The sequence below is a fragment of the Arvicola amphibius genome, chromosome 8 (assembly GCF_903992535.2).
Source record: "Arvicola amphibius chromosome 8, mArvAmp1.2, whole genome shotgun sequence".
In the NCBI taxonomy this organism is placed as follows: domain Eukaryota; kingdom Metazoa; phylum Chordata; class Mammalia; order Rodentia; family Cricetidae; genus Arvicola; species Arvicola amphibius.
In genome coordinates, this window is record NC_052054.1 from 45653415 (window position 1) to 45672348 (window position 18934).

At 42.7% G+C, this 18934-nt stretch overlaps 2 protein-coding genes across 3 annotated transcripts in view; one reads left to right on the forward strand and one right to left on the reverse strand.

The window, feature by feature from the left end:
• Gopc (golgi associated PDZ and coiled-coil motif containing) overlaps positions 1–5410 on the forward strand; it is a 44602-nt gene extending 39192 nt beyond the window's left edge. For both annotated transcript variants that reach the window (XM_038338976.2, XM_038338977.2), the window contains one exon: positions 1863–5410. In XM_038338976.2, coding sequence (XP_038194904.1) covers positions 1863–1990 — 128 coding nt within the window. In that variant the 3' untranslated portion in view covers positions 1991–5410. The remainder of the gene's footprint in view (positions 1–1862) is intronic.
• Positions 5411–12950: 7540 nt separating this feature from the next.
• The window catches only part of Dcbld1 (discoidin, CUB and LCCL domain containing 1), an 80065-nt gene continuing 74081 nt past the window's right edge, over positions 12951–18934 (reverse strand). The window contains exons 9-11 of the mRNA XM_038340255.1: positions 18412–18461; positions 15596–15715; positions 12951–13754 (exon numbers count right to left, since the gene is read on the reverse strand). Of these exons, the coding sequence (XP_038196183.1) occupies positions 13237–13754; positions 15596–15715; positions 18412–18461 (688 nt within the window). The 3' untranslated portion in view covers positions 12951–13236. The remainder of the gene's footprint in view (positions 13755–15595; positions 15716–18411; positions 18462–18934) is intronic.

The following is an 18934-nucleotide window of genomic DNA, read 5'->3' on the forward strand; positions in this document are numbered from 1 at the left end:
CATCCATCCCCATGAACTTGACTGGTTCCCATGTGTAAGTTTGTAATGAGCTGGATGGACATACTAATGAGAGTAATTCTTACATAATGCAATAAAGTGTGTCCGCTTTTGAATTGCTACTTACTTCAGCAATCCAGTGTTTTCCATATGACCCATATGTGATTTTACAAAATTCTGTGTGCTCACCTTCATGATGTAAGAAAAGCAATTATATTCAAATGTCACTGTGCATTGATAATGCCTGAGTCCCACCTTGTTAGATTTCTGTATAATACTAAACAATATTGACAGTTATTTGAAAAGACAATTAAAATCCTCTTTCCCAGCTACAGGTCTATGAAGCTGGTTCTGCATGCACTTGTAAGAAAGTAAACTAAAACCTAGAGGCAAATGTAGCTGTTTTCTGTAAAGCCAACAGCTACTGGGGCTGGAGAGATGACTCAGGGGTTAAGAGCACTTGCCACTCTGTGGAGGACTGGAGTTCAGTTCCCAGCACCCACAGTGTGCAGCTCACAGCCTAATGTAACTTGAGCTCCACGGGGGAATCGGATGCCCTCTTCTCGCCTCCACAGGCATTTAGACACATGTGTACATACATATACACATAAACAAAAATAAATCTGTTAAAACTGTTGTTTTTATGAAATGAATAGCAAGCAGCAGCACTTAGGCTGAGACATTGAAACTAAGCTTGAAGCCAGCCTGTTCTACAAAGTGAGTTCCAGGACAGCCAGACTTGTATGCTTAAACTCTGTCTTGAGGAAGGAGAGGGCCACACAATGGACATGGATGAACTATTGTGGAATTTTGTCAGAACCTTACAGTGTTGAGCTGCAATCCTATGCTTCCGTTATCTTTTTACGATCATGGGTATTAGAAAATCTGTTCAACTGGACAGTGGTGGTGCACACCTTTAATTCCCAGCACTCGGGAGGGGTGGCAGAGGCAGGTGGATCTCTGAGATCAAGGCCAGCCTGGTCTACAGAGTGAGTTCCAGGATAGCCAGGACTACACAGAGAAAACCTGTCTTGAAAAGCCAAAAATACACGTTTCTTACTTTTTGTTATGGCTGAAGTTAGAAAACTTCTGTTACCTATGTAAACTGCAAGCACTTAAATCATGAAATATGACTCAGCCAAAATGCATGCCATCTTGCATATCACTGTTAACTGAGCCAGATGATGAAAGTATATCTTTGTTGGGTTTGAGGTCTTCCTATGACTCTTAAACTGGCCAGGAACTCATTGTATAGACCTGGCTGTCCTTGAACATGGGATCTTCCTGCCTTAGCCTACCATGTACTACCATACCTGGCTAAAATACATCTATTGATTATTGTTTAATATAGACCTTTCTTAGCTTACTTAATAGGCAATAGGTTGTAGTCAAATCAACCATATTTACTTACAGTCCTATTATTTGTTAGGTAAATTAACCAAAATTTGTTTTAATCTTGCAGACAGATTTAATGTTTAGCAGGCAACTGGCCTGTAGTTTAATGACCTGAAATAATGTGGAAGCAAAATATAGAAATCAAAATATTTACATTCCATAGATAGTTATATAAATAAAATTGAATTTTTTATTTTAATTTGTCAACCCTAAGTTATTTAGAAACTAGATAGATTTATTCCACAACTTTCAGGTAGTTCAATAGCTAATACTTTATGTGTTTGGTGTTTGCTATCAGCTAAAAGATGAAAAAGTTCCCTTAAACACTATTAATTTGATAAGACAGTGTTAGTTTGTCACATATCACTGCCAATAATTTCAGTGGACATTTTTTTTCTCAGTAAAATTATAAAACTTAAACATATTTTCAGGCAAAAATTCCTGTTTTTTCTTCTGTTGCTTTCTTCCAGGGTGTAAGAAGACAGTGAGTGAGACCCATGAGAATGGGGACATGGGGGCTTCGGGCGAAAGCCCTCTGGAGGATGGCACCGCCAGAGCAGCCGATCTGCACAGCCTGCATCATAAAAAGGCTTACTAGTCCATCCCCAGGCGTTTGTCAGACTCTTGGAATCCGGGGCACTAGGGAAGATGGTGGCAAAGATTGCACAAGATCAAGGGAGGCTGTGTGTTGCCTAAAGACAGGCGGGAACCTCAGGGCTTCGTGTGAGCGATTCTAAGTGCATACACCCCTGTTCTCTGTGGTATACCTTAATTAGCTATTGCATGGAAGGCATTTTTGATTTTCCTGGACTCTAAGCACCAAAGCATGTGTTTCCCAAGGGGTATTACTAGGCTCTTAAGTGCCAAGTGGATGCTATTTCATTTGGCTCCTTTTCATATTTAAGAGGACAACGCTAACTGGATTTTCTAAGTACCCTTTAAATACAGCAGAGTAATTGAATCCAAATCACATATTCCCTAAGGATAAACTGTAGACTTTCAGATGGCAGAACTTGACTCACTGAATTGCAGAAATCTAGGTTGACATTTTTGCTTAACTGAAAAATTTGTTTCAGGTTTTTTAAAAAAGTGTATTGTACATTCCTGTTACCCAAATTAATTCATGATCATTTATTATAACGAGTTTGCTATCCAGTTTATTCAACTGCAGTACAAAATTGTTTTCTTTAGGCAATCCTGTATCAATCAATGCTGCACTAGAAATAGTTTCTGAAAAGTTACTGTGCATTTGACTGGGTTTTTAAAGGAAACGCAGACGAGTGTAAAATACCTGTTGTCAATTATGTTGATGTGTGTGCATGGCACTGGAGCATTACACTATCAGTGTTGGGTCTCAGATGTTCAGACATTTGAGTTCTTCATAAGCTTCGTCTTGTGATAGTCAGGAAACATTACTGTGTCGTGAAATACATCGTGTTCAAGCTGCAGTTTGCTTTAACTACCTGACTTGCCAATCATTTAAAAAGCCAGGAGCCAAGGTGGGCAAGACAAGGTAGAGACATTTTGGTTACAGTAACCGTACTGATTTTCTTATCAGTATATGTTTGACTAAAGCAATACTCGTGTGCAAACTCTGTAAATGTGTTGGTTCTCTTGTATCAGAACTAAGCAGAGTGCCTGTTCCCTCCTTCCTGACCCACAGCCCATTGCATCTTGCTGGGCAAAGTCAAATACTGTCTTTAAGGAGGTGGTGAATTTTGCTATGTCACTGTTTGAAAGAATTTACACCTAGGGGAATATTAGGTGGGAGAAGCTCCCATAGAAGGCTTTTAGGATATTATCATTATCTCCTTTCTTGGTATGCTTGTTTTCCAAGATACAGTATATATTTGTTCAAAGTTAAAATCTATAAAATGTATATACTTTATTTTGTGATTTCACTATTTATAAATTTAGTTTGTAAGTGTTGCTCATTTCTGGTCTGTGTGGGTGGTTTCATCCTTCAGAGTATCACCGTGTTAACTGGTCACTAGAAGTGCACTTCATCTGTATTTTGTTACTGCGGCTGAGATACTTTGCAGTGTAACATTACCTGTAAGCAAGGTTAGTATTTTAACTGTACAGATGAATAAAAAAGTTATATTATTGTTTGCTCCTGACAGGCTAGTAGGCCTCTTAAAAGAAAGATTGTTTTTCCTCATGTATTTCTCCCATGCCAAACACATATCCCACTGCATGACTTGAGATCTTTAAAGTAGGTGGTAGCTAGTATATTCAGTTAGGTTAAAATATCCATGGTAACAGATCTGAAAACACTTTTACCATAACATGAAACCATGTTGTTTCTGTATTCTTTCAACATACATTGCCTGGGCATGACCAGGGCTTTTTTTTTCCCCCCAAAGAATATGCCTTATATGTATGACTGAATCTTTAGGAAATGTAAGCTATAATCCTTTGGATTTTTTTCTTAAGATCTGCACAATAAATGGATAAGATTTTTAGAAACTAGATGGTCATTTTCATACATCCCCTATGAGAGACGGTGTGAGATGGTTGCATTGTGTATTTAGCAAGAGTAGTTTATGTTTCTGCAGGTCGATGGCCTTTACTCCTCTACTACTTCATGGTTTGGGAACCCATGAGAGTACATTGGCTTGAACACTGCTGTGAGCATTCTGGCACTTTCCCAGGCGTAGTTGGGAGTTTATTTTAGATTATGTGGTCATTAGGGCTAAACTGAGTCTTTAACTAAACCTATTCCAAAGCACTAAATGAAAAGTAGTTTTTCTGTTTCACATTAATAGCAAAGATGCCCATATAACACTGAAACTTCTTGGACAAAACCAAAAAGTTGGGGGGAGGGGGACTGTTGCAAAGCCATAACAGTGAAAGCATGAAAGAAAAGGGAAATTGTTGACTAGAACCTGAGGTGTGTGTGCAGATGTATTCAACTTAGCGTGGGGAATGGTCTGCTGCTGCTCTCTGTTCTGAGCATGATGTTAGGGATTATTGTTAAACTAAGTTTAAGAAAGATGAAGCAAGCCTGTTGATTAGAATTGCACAATTACATGGTAACACAACCTGTCCATGGTGCTGGAATATTCCCCACAGCAGTGGGCTTACGTTGTTTTCATATTTTAAAACAAAAATATATTGGTTCACATGTAAGGTGATTTATGATAAATGTATTATATCTAGTTAAATTGAGCATCATCTTCTTAATTGGCCTGTAAATAAAAATATCCTCTTCTACATTAAAGTGGTATTGATCAGATTTGAAGGAAAATAAATTTTTTTCCTTTCATTCACATTAAATATTTTGCTTTCTTGTGGGTTCTAAGTAGCCTCCATGACTTATACCAACATATTATGTAATATGCAAAGGTCAAATCCAGATTCTGGAGTAGAATATTATGGGATGGGTAGCAATTAATTGTTGAGTATTAACTGTTTCATCTGAATTAGTTAAAGATATGGTATTCGAAGGAACTTCGGAGCAACTCTCGGCCAATAGTCTATTTGTTTTGTTTTCTTCTTTGTTTGGGAGTTTTTTTTGAGACAGGATTTCTCTCTGGGTTTTGGAACTCACTTTGTAGACCACGGTGGCATGAATTCACAGAGGTATGCCTGTCTCTGCCTTCGCTGGAATTAAAAGTGTGCACTACAGCCTATTTTAAACCATTAGCAGAAAGCAGGAACCCTAGTCTCTTTGGCTTTGTTTTATATTACATTCTTGAAAGTTAATGTTACATAACGAGGACAGACTTGATAAAAGTGTAAACCCAGTCCTATTAGTATTGGAAAGCAAATTCTGCCATGGCAACATCTAATTTAGAATTTTCCAGATTATATGTGAAATAATTTTTGGTAAGCGTTTATAAACTCGGAAACTCATTCATGACGAGCACTTAGGAACACTTGCCTCCTACCGTCAGTCACTGTGACACCTGTATGTGCTCTGAGGGGACTGACGCCACCGCTTCCTTACGTTCTCTGAGGAAGAGCTTTTCCCAGGATGTTGTTTAGCCTATGAGATAATAAAAAGTGACCTACATTTTGTTGTTGATCCATGTCGTGTTTTAGAGAAATTACGGTCTACTTGATGGAAGAAAACCACATGCTGTTGGTTATAAACATTTGTTTAACAACAGTAAATCTTTTTAGGTTATCTTAAACCATAACCAGCCTTGCGGCAGCCATGACAACACATCTCAGATATCTCCAGCGGGAGGATGTTTAGCTGTCTGGAGACCTAGCTGCCTCCCTCTGGAATTGTCTGTGTTCAGGCGGAGACTGTGCTGTTTCAGGTGGCTGATGGTGGGTAGTGACTGACCACGACCGAGATCCCGTGAGGCGTGGGGATTGAAGTTGCAGTCACACATTCCTTCCCCCTCCAGTCACACACCGGCTTTGTGGGCTGGCTGCCTCCACCAAACCCACTGTTTCTCTTTACCAGCGTTGCCACTAATAGATCTGTTTGGCATAGAGAATGCCTTTTTCTTGTCGGTATCTTCTTTGAATGGAACCTTGAGTAACACCTGCAGACCAGGAGTGAAGAAATAGGTCTTAAATTGGGGATGAGGAGCTGCTCATCATTCCAGAGTAAGTAGGATGGTCTCTTAATTGGACAGCTCCAGTGCTCACATGGACATGACTTGGTTGCTGACTGTTTCAGAGACAGTATACAGAACACTGTTAGCTTAGTGGACAAAGATGTGTTATCCTTAGGACCACTTAATGTGGCTTCCAGTGCTAGGAGGTTCACATGTCTGAAATGTTTGCACTAACAACAGAATTCGTGTTTGACATTTGCTTTCCTTCCGGGCATTTGGAATTTTGGTACATGCTAGGCCTACTAACTGACTCTATAAAATGTGGTCTAACCAAATCTTTGAGAAACGCATACCCTTACTGTTGGGTTTATCTGTCTTCTGAGCTCATGTTTTTTTTGTTTGTGTGCTTAAACCTATATTAAAATATATTTATTAAACCCTAACTCTGATCATAAACATTGGTTTTAGAAAACATGCTTTAGGCCCAGGCAGGCTTTGGCGCTTGGTGCTTGAGGAATGGTGCGAGACTGCCCTGCAGTGTTGGGAGCAGGTTGGACTGCACACGGGCCTTTTCTCCCTACTGGGTTTGTTTGTGTTCTTCCTGATCCTGTACTTGGTCCTGTGACCCTTTAGCAAGTCAGTCAAGTAGAGGTGTGTCCTGGAGACTCCTCAGACAGTAACTAGGGAAAGATCCACAAGGAGAATTCCCTGGGATATTCACCAATGTGGACATTAGAGAAACATTTCTATAATAGTGTCAGACAGCGGAAGTGACTGTTCCCACTAGATCATGTTGGTGAACTGCTGATAAATGAGCGGTGGGGAGGTGATCAGATTGTCAGCGCCTCACCAGGAGAGATTGTCAGCGCCTCACCAGGAGAGATTGTCAGCGCCTCAACAGGAGAGATTGTCAGCGCCTCAACAGGAGAGATTGTCAGCGCCTCAACAGGAGAGATTGTCAGCGCCTCACCAGGAGAGATTGTCAGCGCCTCACCAGGAGAGATTGTGAGTGCCTCACCAGGAGAGCGAGACCCCCAAGGGGAAAGTTCCGAGGAAGCCTCCAACAGTGAGAGGACTGAAGAAGGGCATTCAGTTGTGCTTTCATAGACCATCTTCCTTAAAGAGTGGGGAAACCTGAACCTGGAAACATTTGGATGGCTGTCCCTAGGCTGGTGACTACTGGCCCTCTTGTAAAGGTAGGCCACCCTTCCTATTAAAACCTCATATCAACACCCCATATTTTTTAAGGCCTAGCAAAGATACGCAATGTAAGAGAAAACTACACAACAGGAAGTGTTAGAATTAAGCTGGCATAGTGGCCCACTCCTGTAAACCCCATCACTGGGCCACCCTGGGATACATAGTGAGCCCCAGGACATCCCAACCTATGCAGAGTGAGACCCTATTTCCTTCACTACCTAATATTACAATTAGCATAGTCTACCAAGAGCCAGTGGAGTATTCCAAGGATGGGATGATAAGAGGGTGTGGTCAATAAAGAATAAGAAATGCGAATGTGTAGCCAATAAGAAAGAATCCTAGTTGCAGGGAGGTGGGGGGGGTTGATTAACTTTGGAAAAGGATGTGTATGAGAAACATACTTAACCACAAGGACACAGAACTCAGGAGGGAAAAGAGAATCACTGGATATAATTTTGTCACCTCCAAATAAAAAACAGATTAAGACAACACGTCTGGCATAGAAATGTTTTTACAGTTTACCACAAATGTGAAATAAATCTAAGTTTCTGACCTAGTTCCTTTCCTGTTGCTGTGGTAAGACACCATGACCAAGGCAACTTAGCAGAAGAGTTTATTTGGGGCTTAAGTTTTCAGCGTCCATGCCATCATGGCAGAGAGTGTGGTAGCAGGCAGGCGGGCATCACGCTGGAGCAGTATCCAATAGCTATTTATTGACCAACAAGCATGAGGAGGAGAGCTAATTGGGAATGAATGAACTTTTGAATCCTCAAAGCCCAACAGTGACACATCTCCTAGTCCTTCCCAAACAGCTCTACCAATGTAACTAAGTATTCAAATACGTTAGCCTGTGAGGGCCAGTCTTACTCAAACCACCACACTGTATTAGCCTATGAGGGCCATGCCTACTCAAACTACCACATCTTGTATATACACCTACTTAAAACAGCCTCAAAATATATAAAGGGAGGGGGCAGGATGGCTCAGTGGGTAAAAGCATTGGCCTTAAACTTGATGACTTGAGTTCAGTCCCTGGAAAGCACAATGAAAGAAGACATTCAACCCGTGAAGGTTATTCTCTGACCGCCACACAGAAGTCATGGCCCACATCACACACACACAAAGTAATACATTTGAATATGTATGGTTATCAAAAGTTGGTATAACCACAAAAAAACTATAAGATCCATCATAACAATACAACTTCAAAAGAGATCAAGATTTGAACAAGGTTTTGCTTTAAATCTTAAAGTTAATCTTAAGTTAAAACTGTGTGTGTGTGTATATATATATACAATATATATATACAATATATACAAATATATATATATTTGTATTTGATAAAAGAAAGACCTGTAGTTTCTAATGAGGAAGATAGGTGAATGGTCTGTATCAAGGAAACTTGAGTAAATGTACATACACACTAAAAGGAATTGTTGTTTTAGAAAAGTAGGTGCAATTTGAGAAAGTGCCAGTAGGGGGCAAAAGATTCCAAAAACTGCATTTAAACTACTGGGATAGATGGCTTTTTTGAGGATCCTTAGACAAACTAGACTCATTCTAAGGATGAATAAATTGAGGTTTGGAGAAGTTACGTCGCTCAATGTTACCCAGTGTCACGATTGAAATTCCTTTCTTCATTCTTTAATAAGCTGTGGAGAGAGAATGGGAACTACAGATGAATCAAAGGCTCTCAGTGTTTCATATCATTAACATTATTTTCATTTTTCCTAAATGGTACAAGGACTGATGAAGCCTGCGTTTGGAACAGTTTTACTTTTTTTTTTTTTTTTTAATGGTGATCGATAACTGTAAGTTGATGAAATAGAGGCAGATCCAAGGTTCAGGAGCATCCTCAGCTACATCATGCATTCCCTGCCCCCTGACCTATATGGGACAGAATGGAGTGCTTATCTGTAATCCTAGAACTAGGAATGTCCTAGAGACATAAATGACAGAATGAACTCTATGCTCCCGTGATGGCACCTATGAGATCAGAATTGTCTATGCGTGTCTGGTCATTTGTGCTAATATTCAGACCACAGGAAACCCATTGTTCTGTGCTCACCTGCTAGTTCAGGCTTAGCTGTGGAGAGCTCATCAGAACGTTCTACTCGGGTTGGAGAGATGGCTCAGTGGTTAAGTGCATAGGCTGTTTTTCCAGAGGTCCTGAGTTCAATTCCCAGCACCTACATGCTGGCTCACAACCATCTGTAATGAGACCTGGCGCCCTCTTCTGACCTGCAGGTGTACATGTGGGCAGAATAGTGTATATATAATAAATAAATCTTAAAAAAAAGTTACACTTGCTCACCCTGTTCTACACACTGAGGCCACACTGAAGAAGTGCTGTCTTAAAACAAACTCCCTTCTTTCATTAGAAGAAGTGAAGACATGCAGAGAAGAATGTAATGGGTAAAGAAACATACGTGGTCACATAGGTCAATAATCCCAGAACTTGGGAGGCAGAGGCAAGCAGTTCTTTGTGAGGTTTAGACCAGCTATGCAATGAGAGCCTGTTTCAAAAACAAGGCAGCAAAAAGATTGCTATCCATAACTATGGTGGTTTAAATGAGAATGACCTCCATAGGTTCATATATTAAAATGTTTCATTGGATTGCTTAGGAAATAATTTTGTGAAGGAAGAGGCATGGTGCATGTATGGAGGTTGCAGAATAACCTGCAGGTAGTCTGTTCTCTCTTTCATCGTGGGACTTGGGGGATTGAACTTGGGTTTCCAGGCTTGATGTACTGGGTAAAGTTTTAAAGCTAGCACACAAAGCAATGGTTCTTTTGTTAATGTTGTTTTTAAATTACTTATTTTATATGCATTGGCATTTTGCCCACATGTATGTGTGTCTGTGAGGGTGTTGGGTCCCCTGGAACTGGAGTTACAGACAGTTGTGAGCTGCCATATGGGTGCTGGGAATTAAAATGGGGATCCTCTGGAAGAGCAATCAGTGCTCTTAACTGCTGAGCCATCTCTCCAGCCCTGGTTCTTTGTATTCCAGAAATGTGGTTTGAAGACAAGCCTTCCAGCCAAGCTAGATGGGCCTCTGTAGCAGGAGGAGCGGGATACATCCCCCTCCCTGCTACCTTAACCCCTGAAATAACCACACAGAGACATCCTTTCTCCAGTCTTAGCCCACCTCCTGGTGTCCATTCCCTTCTAATGTTATCAGTTATGATTCCATTAAGGGATGAATCTAATGAGATGATCTGATCATCTCTCAATGATCGGACCTACCAGGTGGGGCCCAAACCTTGAACAAGGAGCTGTTCGAAGGTCTCTTCCTATCCGTTCTTCCCATCGCCCTGGTACGCCGAGGACATGCCACTCACAGTTCAGTGAGCTCAAGTTTAGAGAATTTAATCCATGAGGCAGTCTGGCTGAAGGGGAAGCAATTCTGGAGTCCAGTCTGCCTCTCCCAAACAGAATTTAGTGAATGTAATGGGCTATTAAGCAAATTAAGACAGTCTCCGATAAATAAGGAATCTTTAGTAATCTATTTTTATATGCATTGGTGTTTTGCCTGCATGGATGGATGACTGAATGAGGCTGTCAGATCCCCTGGAACTGGAGTTACAGATGGCTGTGAGCTGCCATGTGGGTGGTGGGAATTGGCATGTTTTGTTTGTGGCTCCCATGGGGTCCTGGTGGACCTGGAACTTGCTTTGTAGATCAGGCCTGCCTCTGCCTTCCAAGTGTTGGAATTAAAAGCATGTGCCACCAGACTGGTCTACAGATCAAGTTCCAGTACAGCCAGGGCTACATGGGGAAACCTTGTCTCCAAAACACAAAACAGTCATGCGCTACCATGACTGATGTCTGTAGATTTTATGTGGTCACATAATTTTGATGTTAAATGAAGCCTGTGTATGTAAAACAGGAGAAATGAAAATGTCTGGTGTCACAAGGGGGATAAGGGATGGGGATAGAAAAGAGAAAGGGGGGTTGGGTAGACTATGTTAAATATGGCATACAGCTGCACAAAAACATTAAAAATAAGATGGAAATAGAGAATTTCAAGGTAGAGGATTTATGCAGTGAGCCAGACAGACAGGTGACTGGAGGGGAACACAAGTCAGCTTGGGAGTGGGGTGGGGGTGGGACGCGTCTGTTGTGTAAACATGCTCACAGCTCTTCATGGAGTGTGTGTCCTAAGTGATATTAGTGTGACTGAACCATGGTCCTTTGACATCGTAAGTTGTCCCTGGCACAGTTTAAATCAGTTTCCACAAATAGGAAAAGCAATCATCACCCAGGTGACCGGGCACCAAGAACTAGATGCTCGGATTCTATTTAACTTGACAGTGTGGCTAAAGCCTCTAACAAGACAAAAAGGAAAACCAGATGTGACGGTGCCCATCTGTAATTCCAGCAAAGGCAGCATGATTCAGAAGTCCAAGGTCATCCAAAGCTACACTGAGAGCTGACAGCCATCCTGGGCTATGAAGAGCCTGAAGTTAAAAAAAAAAGTTGCAAAGTGCCTTATGGGAATTGAGCTCAGGGTGAGCCTCTCACTAGCCCAACAAGCAGGGGCCCAATGAGAGTTCAGGGGCTCTGATTTGCCATAGTTTATTACAATTAGGATACACACAAAATCATGTAAACTCCATAAAGTAAATGGTTTATCCTCCGCTCTAACCAAACAGTCTGCCATGACCTTTCAGCACCCCATTTTAACACAGATCTGATTCACAGAAAACAACACTCACACAAAGAGGGTTACAGTTTTTAAGGATTGTTTTTTTGGTCCATATTTTCTATTAACAAACAAAACACATACTTTTTTCCTCTTTGGCAAAAGAGGTTCAGTTCCCCCAGTTAATTCACAAAGCAAACTCAGGGAAAACAACACTAAAGACGAGGTCCAGCCGGGATCGGGGCTACTCTCTCAGATTATCACATATGTAGGAGAAAACAGCTTTTCACACCGCCAGTTCAGCTTCCAGTTCTCCCCTGGAAAAGCTCTCCTTACACACGCCTAAGAACACATTTTTTTTTTTTTTTTTTTTTTTTTTTTTTTTTTTGGTTTTTCGAGACAGGGTTTCCCTGTAGTTTCTAGAGCCTGTCCTGGAACTAGCTCTTGTAGACCAGGCTGGCCTCGAACTCACAGAGATCCGCCTGCCTCTGCCTCCCGAGTGCTGGGATTAAAGGCGTGCGCCACCACCGCCCGGCCCTAAGAACACATTTCAAACGTCTGCTTGTTTTCCAGGGATAATGGAAGTCACCAACACACGCCATTTCTGGGGAAAGCTATGAGAAGTAGGCCTTCTGAGCTCAGCTACATTTGTAAGCTGGGGTTTAGGAATACCTGACAGTCCCCTGAGCTACAATCGCTCGGCTACCTTCATTACAAGTTGTGGAGAGAAAGCGTGGGCTGCCTTCGGTCTCAGCACCCTGGAAAGGCATATTTGCTTGTGAACACTGTGCTTTAATAAATAAGGCCAAGCCCTTGCCTTAGAGAATGGGGTTCCTCAGGGTGCAGCTGGGTCCCACACAGACCCAGGCCACTGAGCTGCCCTCACTCACTAAGCAGGCAGCAGGTGCTGTAGTGGTGTGCTTGCTCGCATAACTCTACGGCCATGATAGCTAACAATCACCCCGCCCCTGTGTGCTTTTCAAGTAATTTTATTTCTTCCAGGAGAAAGAATTTTTTTTTAAATGCTTTTAGTTTATCAAGAATGAAACCACAACCAGACAGGGTTTTTTAAACAGACCTCCACCTAACAGTGTCAGATAACCAAACACACTGAGAAACAGGCACATATACTACGCATCTCTGCAAATTCTGAGCTTTCACCTTAGTCCCTATGTAGAAAACAAACACCACAAACTTCGTTACTTTAACTCATGTTAAATACAACTGTACAAATTGCACATGTTACAGCACAGCATCACAGTTGGAGAAATAGGAGAAGTCTCCTTATTCTAACAACACAGAAACCAACCGGCTCTGCTGGAAGGGTCGGAACAAAACCAGCTGCCCAGTTCTGTAAACAGTAAGTGAGGTTGTCTCTAGGATCCCGAAGAGTCGCACGCATGCACGCACGCACGCGCACTTCTCCAGTGACTCGCAGCAGAGCTCGCTCAGTACCACAGCAGGTTTCTTTCACATTGGGTTCACAAAAGAGCAGTCACGGCCATCTGGTTGAGGGGTGCAAGACCGTTTCTGGGTGCTGAATAACCATCAGTCACCTCAGGAGTCATCTTCAACTGAGGAGCGGGGTCTCCGCTGTCCAAGAAGCTACTGGCTGCAGGCTTGTCGTAGGCACCCACAGGCTTGGGGCTTGCTGGCCTCTGATAGCCCTCACTCTGGGTGGCTCCTGCAGCAGGGGGATACCCTCCGGAGGAAAGGGAGTGTTTGTGAGTGGGCCTAAACCCAGGCACTCGGTAGCCATCCTGCGTGGAGAAGGTGTGGGCTCGTAGCAGGTGCCGCTCCACGATGGGCGTGGCGTACTCCGGCTCAGAGTGCGTCAAGGGCAATGCGTACTCATGGCGGCCCAGGCGTTGAGGACAGTCATAGTGGCCACTGGCCTCAGTGCTCACCTTGGCCTCCTCAGTGTCTGTGTCCATGGGCCGGAAGGTAGAGCCCTTTCTCGTGACTGTTCCGGTGCCAATCATGAGAGGCTGCTGATAATCTGAAAGCAAAGGAGCACATCATTAGTGCACCTGCAGACATGAGGGTGAGTGAGAGAGTCGCAGAGCAAACTTTCCCTTCCACGCAAATCTTCACTGTGTGACTAAGGTGTCTCAGGCTCCATGGGAAATATGAAATGCAAGTCAGATGCTACAGCTGGGGCTTAAACCACCATAGTACTGCCTGTTTCAGGGAGCCACAAAGGGCCACCAACCATAGAAGACAGGAGACATTTGGTTGGGGGAAATGTTCTGTAAAGAAGAGGCATTTACTTACACATTTATAGACAGGGTCTTGTTCTGTAACCCCACCTAGACTTGAACTTGTGATCCTCTTGACTCACCCTCTGGTGTGCTGGGCTTATAGGTGTGCAACTTCATGTCCAGTTTAGGGGTGACTTTTACTTATTTACTTGAGGTGAATCCCTGTGAGGGACTTTTTTTCCCCCTCTTGATTAAATTAAATCATTTGAAGTGTAAAGACCCACTTCTAATCTGGATCTTTAAAGTGGGAAGATCCACCTATAATCAGTATATAAAGGAGATGGAAGAAGGAAACTTGGCCCTTTGCCTGCTTGTTCTTGCTAGCAAGTCCATTCCCTCTCTGGCATTAGACCCTACTTCTTTGGGATTTTGGATATACTGATGGGTCAGCTGAGACAGCCACCTTCATGGACTGGACAATTACTGTATTCTTGGGCTTTCCATTGGTAGATGGCCATTGTTGGAGTAGGTGGACCACAGTCAGTAAGCCATTCTAACAAGTCCTCCCCCCCCCCCCCCCCCCCCGCCGCCACACACACACACATTCTATAGATTCTTTTACTCTAGGGAACCCTGACTAATACAGAAGAGAAGGAACAACCATGAAGACAGTTTGGTGTAGCAAGAGAATTAAAGGACTTGGGTTAATGGAAGTAGGAAATAAGCAATAAGTCTGTGCTTAGTGATAGGCATCTGGATAATGAAAGAGCCCTATTGGTTTTTAAAGACAGGGTTTCTCTGTAACAGCCCTGGCTGTCCTGGAACTATCTCTGTAGACCAGGCTGGCTTGAACTCACAGAGATCTACTTGCCTCTGCCTCCTGAGTGCTGGGGTTAAAAGCATGCATCACCACTACCAGCTTCTTTTATTTTTTTGGCCAAGAGTCTTCTAAGACAGTGAAATAACTCGTCTTTTCAGAATTGAGATAGGACTATCATTTCACATTACAACAGGAAAAAAGCAGAGGGAAACCAAGTGACTTTCTCCACTCACACAGCAATCAGCAGTAGAGTTAGGACTTGAAGCTGTTCCTACCATGTGCTATGATCTGTCAGATCATAGGGGCTCAATGTGTGAGACCTTAGATGTGGGGTCTCACTCAGAACCCACACACTAGCAGCCTGAGGGACCTTTGGGGGCAAGCTGAAGAAGATTAACAATCCAGAGATAAAATTGGAAGACAGGACATAGTGATGCTCCCTCAGAGACACTGAGCTGTTCTGACAGACAGAGCCCTTAACGCAGCTTCCTCTGCTCAGCAGCAGACGCATTAAGTCATCATTCAGTTAGCCTTTTTTGACCCTCTTTCCCAGGTCTTTAATAAAAAGCTGGCTGGCGAATATAGATTAGCTTCCAGAGACTAGCAGTGCTGTGGGCCTCTGACCATTTGTGCCATTATGTGCCCTGCAGGTGTACCCAACTCAGCTGAAGGAACGATCAACCAATAGCTTAGTGTTAGCTTGAAACTCTGCAGAGCGCAGAATGCTGTAACAAGGGATCTTAGCCCTTAGTGCTGTTCCATTCCCCATCTCCCGCAGCAGAACCTCCGAAGAGCACAGTTCCTGCGGATGACACTTACCTGCCATATCACTAGTGATAAGATCCAGCTTCTGTGTCATCTCCTTCTCATTGTCATAGCTGATGGTAAATTCAGTCGACTGATGCCTAGCAAAGGGATATTTAATCTGCTTCCAACAGCCTGAAATAAAGAGAATAGGAAACAATGCATCAGGCATCTAATTCACACACTATGCCTTCCTCCGTGTGTCAGACAGAAGTCAGTCTCTTGCAGGATGTGGATCAACCCTTCGGTCAGTGTGATAACACAAACCCATCAATATGCATATTGCCCACTGAGGCCTTTGTTTATTTTCTTGAACTAGGGCCTCTTTACATAGCCCTGGCTGTCTTGAAACTCATTATGTAGACCAGGTTTGAACTCACAGAGATCTGCCTGTTTCTGGCTCCTGAGTGCTGGGATTAAAGGTGTGCCCCGCCATGCCCAGCTCCTGTGGCTGGTGTTAAATGTACCTGTGGACTGTGTGGTTAAGAGCACAGGCTGCTCTTCCAGGACTGCATTTCGATTGCTAGCACACACGTGGCAGCTCACAGCCATTTGGAACTCTAGACTCAGAGAATTCAGCATCCTCTCCTGGACGCCGTGGGACCCAGGCACGGACATAGTACACTGACATACATTCAGGCAGGCAAAATACCCATACACATAAAATAACTAACTTTTAAAAAGTGGGCGTAGCCTCCAAGCTCTGGAACCATCTGGGCCCAGATTTCCATCACCCACTTAAGACTCACACCCCGAGGGGCAACACAGCAGTTGTTTAGACTTGACCTCTTTCCAGCATCTTCGGGCCTCCGCTGTATTTTCCGGGAATGGATCAAGCAAGGATCATGTGTTTGTTCTGGAGAATTCTTAGGGCACAGGTCAGTGGTGTGTTATCTACCCGTAATCCCAGCACCAAGGATGTCACAGCAGAAGGATTGCTGGGAGCTCCAGACCAGCCCAGAATTAATAGTGAGTTCAAGGTAAGCCTGGGCTACATTGAGACATTATCTCAGGGACACAGAAAACCACCAAGGGAAGACACAGACAGCAGACCCAGCAGTGAGTCAGCTGTGGTCTAAGAAATACTGGAAGACGTCAGGTCTGTTTGTACAGTCCTAGAATCTTAAGATACTCAGGAGGCTCAGGGAGGAAGGGGGAAAAAAGTTCAAGGCCTGCCTGAGCTACAAAGTAAGTTTCAGACTGGAAACCTAGTGAGACCCTCTCTAAAATAAGAAATGAAAGGGGGTGGGGGGGGGGGAACGACTAGTGTTGTAGCTCAATGGTAGAGCTCTTGTCTACCATAGTTGAATCCTCAGTTGTGCAAAGCGGTCTGAAAATGCTTCATGCATGTTATTTTTTAATTGTCCTGATTGTTATTGGACGCTGTATATAATGTGTGTGAGTGTGCCTGCCCATGTCCTGGTACGTGTCGAGCTCAGAGGCCAACTTTTTGGAGTCAGGTCTCTTCTACCGTTACGTGGGTTCAGGGATCAAGAGCTCTGGCCAGCACATGCTCAGTTGACTGACAGGACTGCTGTCACTCCTCCTTGGTGACAGACAGTATGGTAATCTAATTTCCCATACACAAATAAAGAGTTTAAGTGGGATGGGACACATGCTAAATATGCTAACATGGCACAAACACGCTGAAATAAAACACAGACTACACACAATAAAATTCTTCATGTAGCTTTGCTAATTCAAAGTTATAAAACTAACCTTAAAAAAAAACCCAAATAGTAGTTTCATCTTAGCTACTGTCTATTTTCCAAAAACAAAGGAACCACAGACCAAAAGTATTAAATGAAAGAATTCTAGAAGTAATTCATATCTTAAATGGCACGCTGTTCTTAGGAGAATAATGAAATCTTGCCCAGCACTGCCTGGAGTACGAACCACCCTCCTGTCTGATGTATCCGCTCTCTCTATGCTACCCTCCTGTGATGGTCAACTTGACAGAATCTAGATTCACCTGGAAAATGGGTATCTAGAAGGGGGATTATCTTGATTGTATTAACTGAGGTGGGAATACCCACCCAGCATGATGGGGCCATTTTTTGCCTGGGACCCTGAATTGTAAATGAAAAGGGGGGCGGGGGGGAGTCAGATCACGGGACTGGGCAGCAGTTTGCATTGCATTACATCTCTCTGTGTTTTCCCATCGTGGATACAATGTAACCGGTTTGCTTCAAGCTCCTGCTGTCTCTTCAAGATGCTTTCTGTTTTTTTTTTTTTTTTTTTTTTTTTTTGGAGCGGGTTTCTCTGTAGTCCTGGCTTTGTAGACCAGGCAGCCTCAAACTCACAGAGATCCGCCTGCCTCTGCCTCCCAAGTGCTGGGAATAAAAGCATGTGCCACCATGACCGGCTCTTAAGTTGCTTTTTTCCGAGTATTTTATCACAGCAACAGGGAAAGGAACTAAACCCCTCTCCTTTGGTCACTTTACTTTATGATGCGCCAAAGCAAAATGGTGACACTGGTCATCCGATTTCACTATATTATGGCTGACCTCTTCCACTATTATCTACCTGTTTGCTAATCTCACTGTCTAACATATAAACTACACTTTACCAGAGCTATGCAGTAGAAGCCTTATATATACATTATTTCGTTCTATCTACAGTTTTGAGGAACCACTGGGTCTTGGAACATAGCGCCCACACCACAGACAAACCACAGATAAAGTGGCTTACTGGGTACTGAAGCCATGACCTTGCACATGCTAGGCAAGCGCTCTACCACTAAGCTATATTACCAATCCTACAAGTGCATTGATAGACCTTGCCCCTTTCCTTAAAGACAGAATCAAATGCAGATGGAGTTTTAAACCAACCTGTTTTCTGAGCCTCGGCTGATACATACGGATTTCCTTTTTTCTTCCTCCTATTAAGACAAAAAGTCCTCCTAAATATTTGGAAGTCAACTTGTCCACCTTGTCTCTTCATATAATATGAATATCAGAATAGTACTTACCTCTTAGGCTTTTCTGAGGACTGAATGATCTAGAAACTGTCATATGCTTACAAAGTCATTAAATATATATATATATATATGATCATATGTAAATATATCTTATAATGAAGGCCAAAATATTTTCACTGATACTAATTTTATTTTGTGTACTAGAATGCAATATATTATTATCTGATTTTCTCAATGGCCTAGGAAACTAATAAAATCCTTAAGTAATTTGTAATGATCACCTTTATATACTATTTTCCATAAAGTACAAACTATAGGTGCCTTTGAAAACAATTAATAGTATTAGTTATATACTAATGATTCAGTATTCTCCCATACTAATGTTCATATTTATGAGTTCTGATGCTGTTTAAAATGTAAAAAGAGAACTTGAG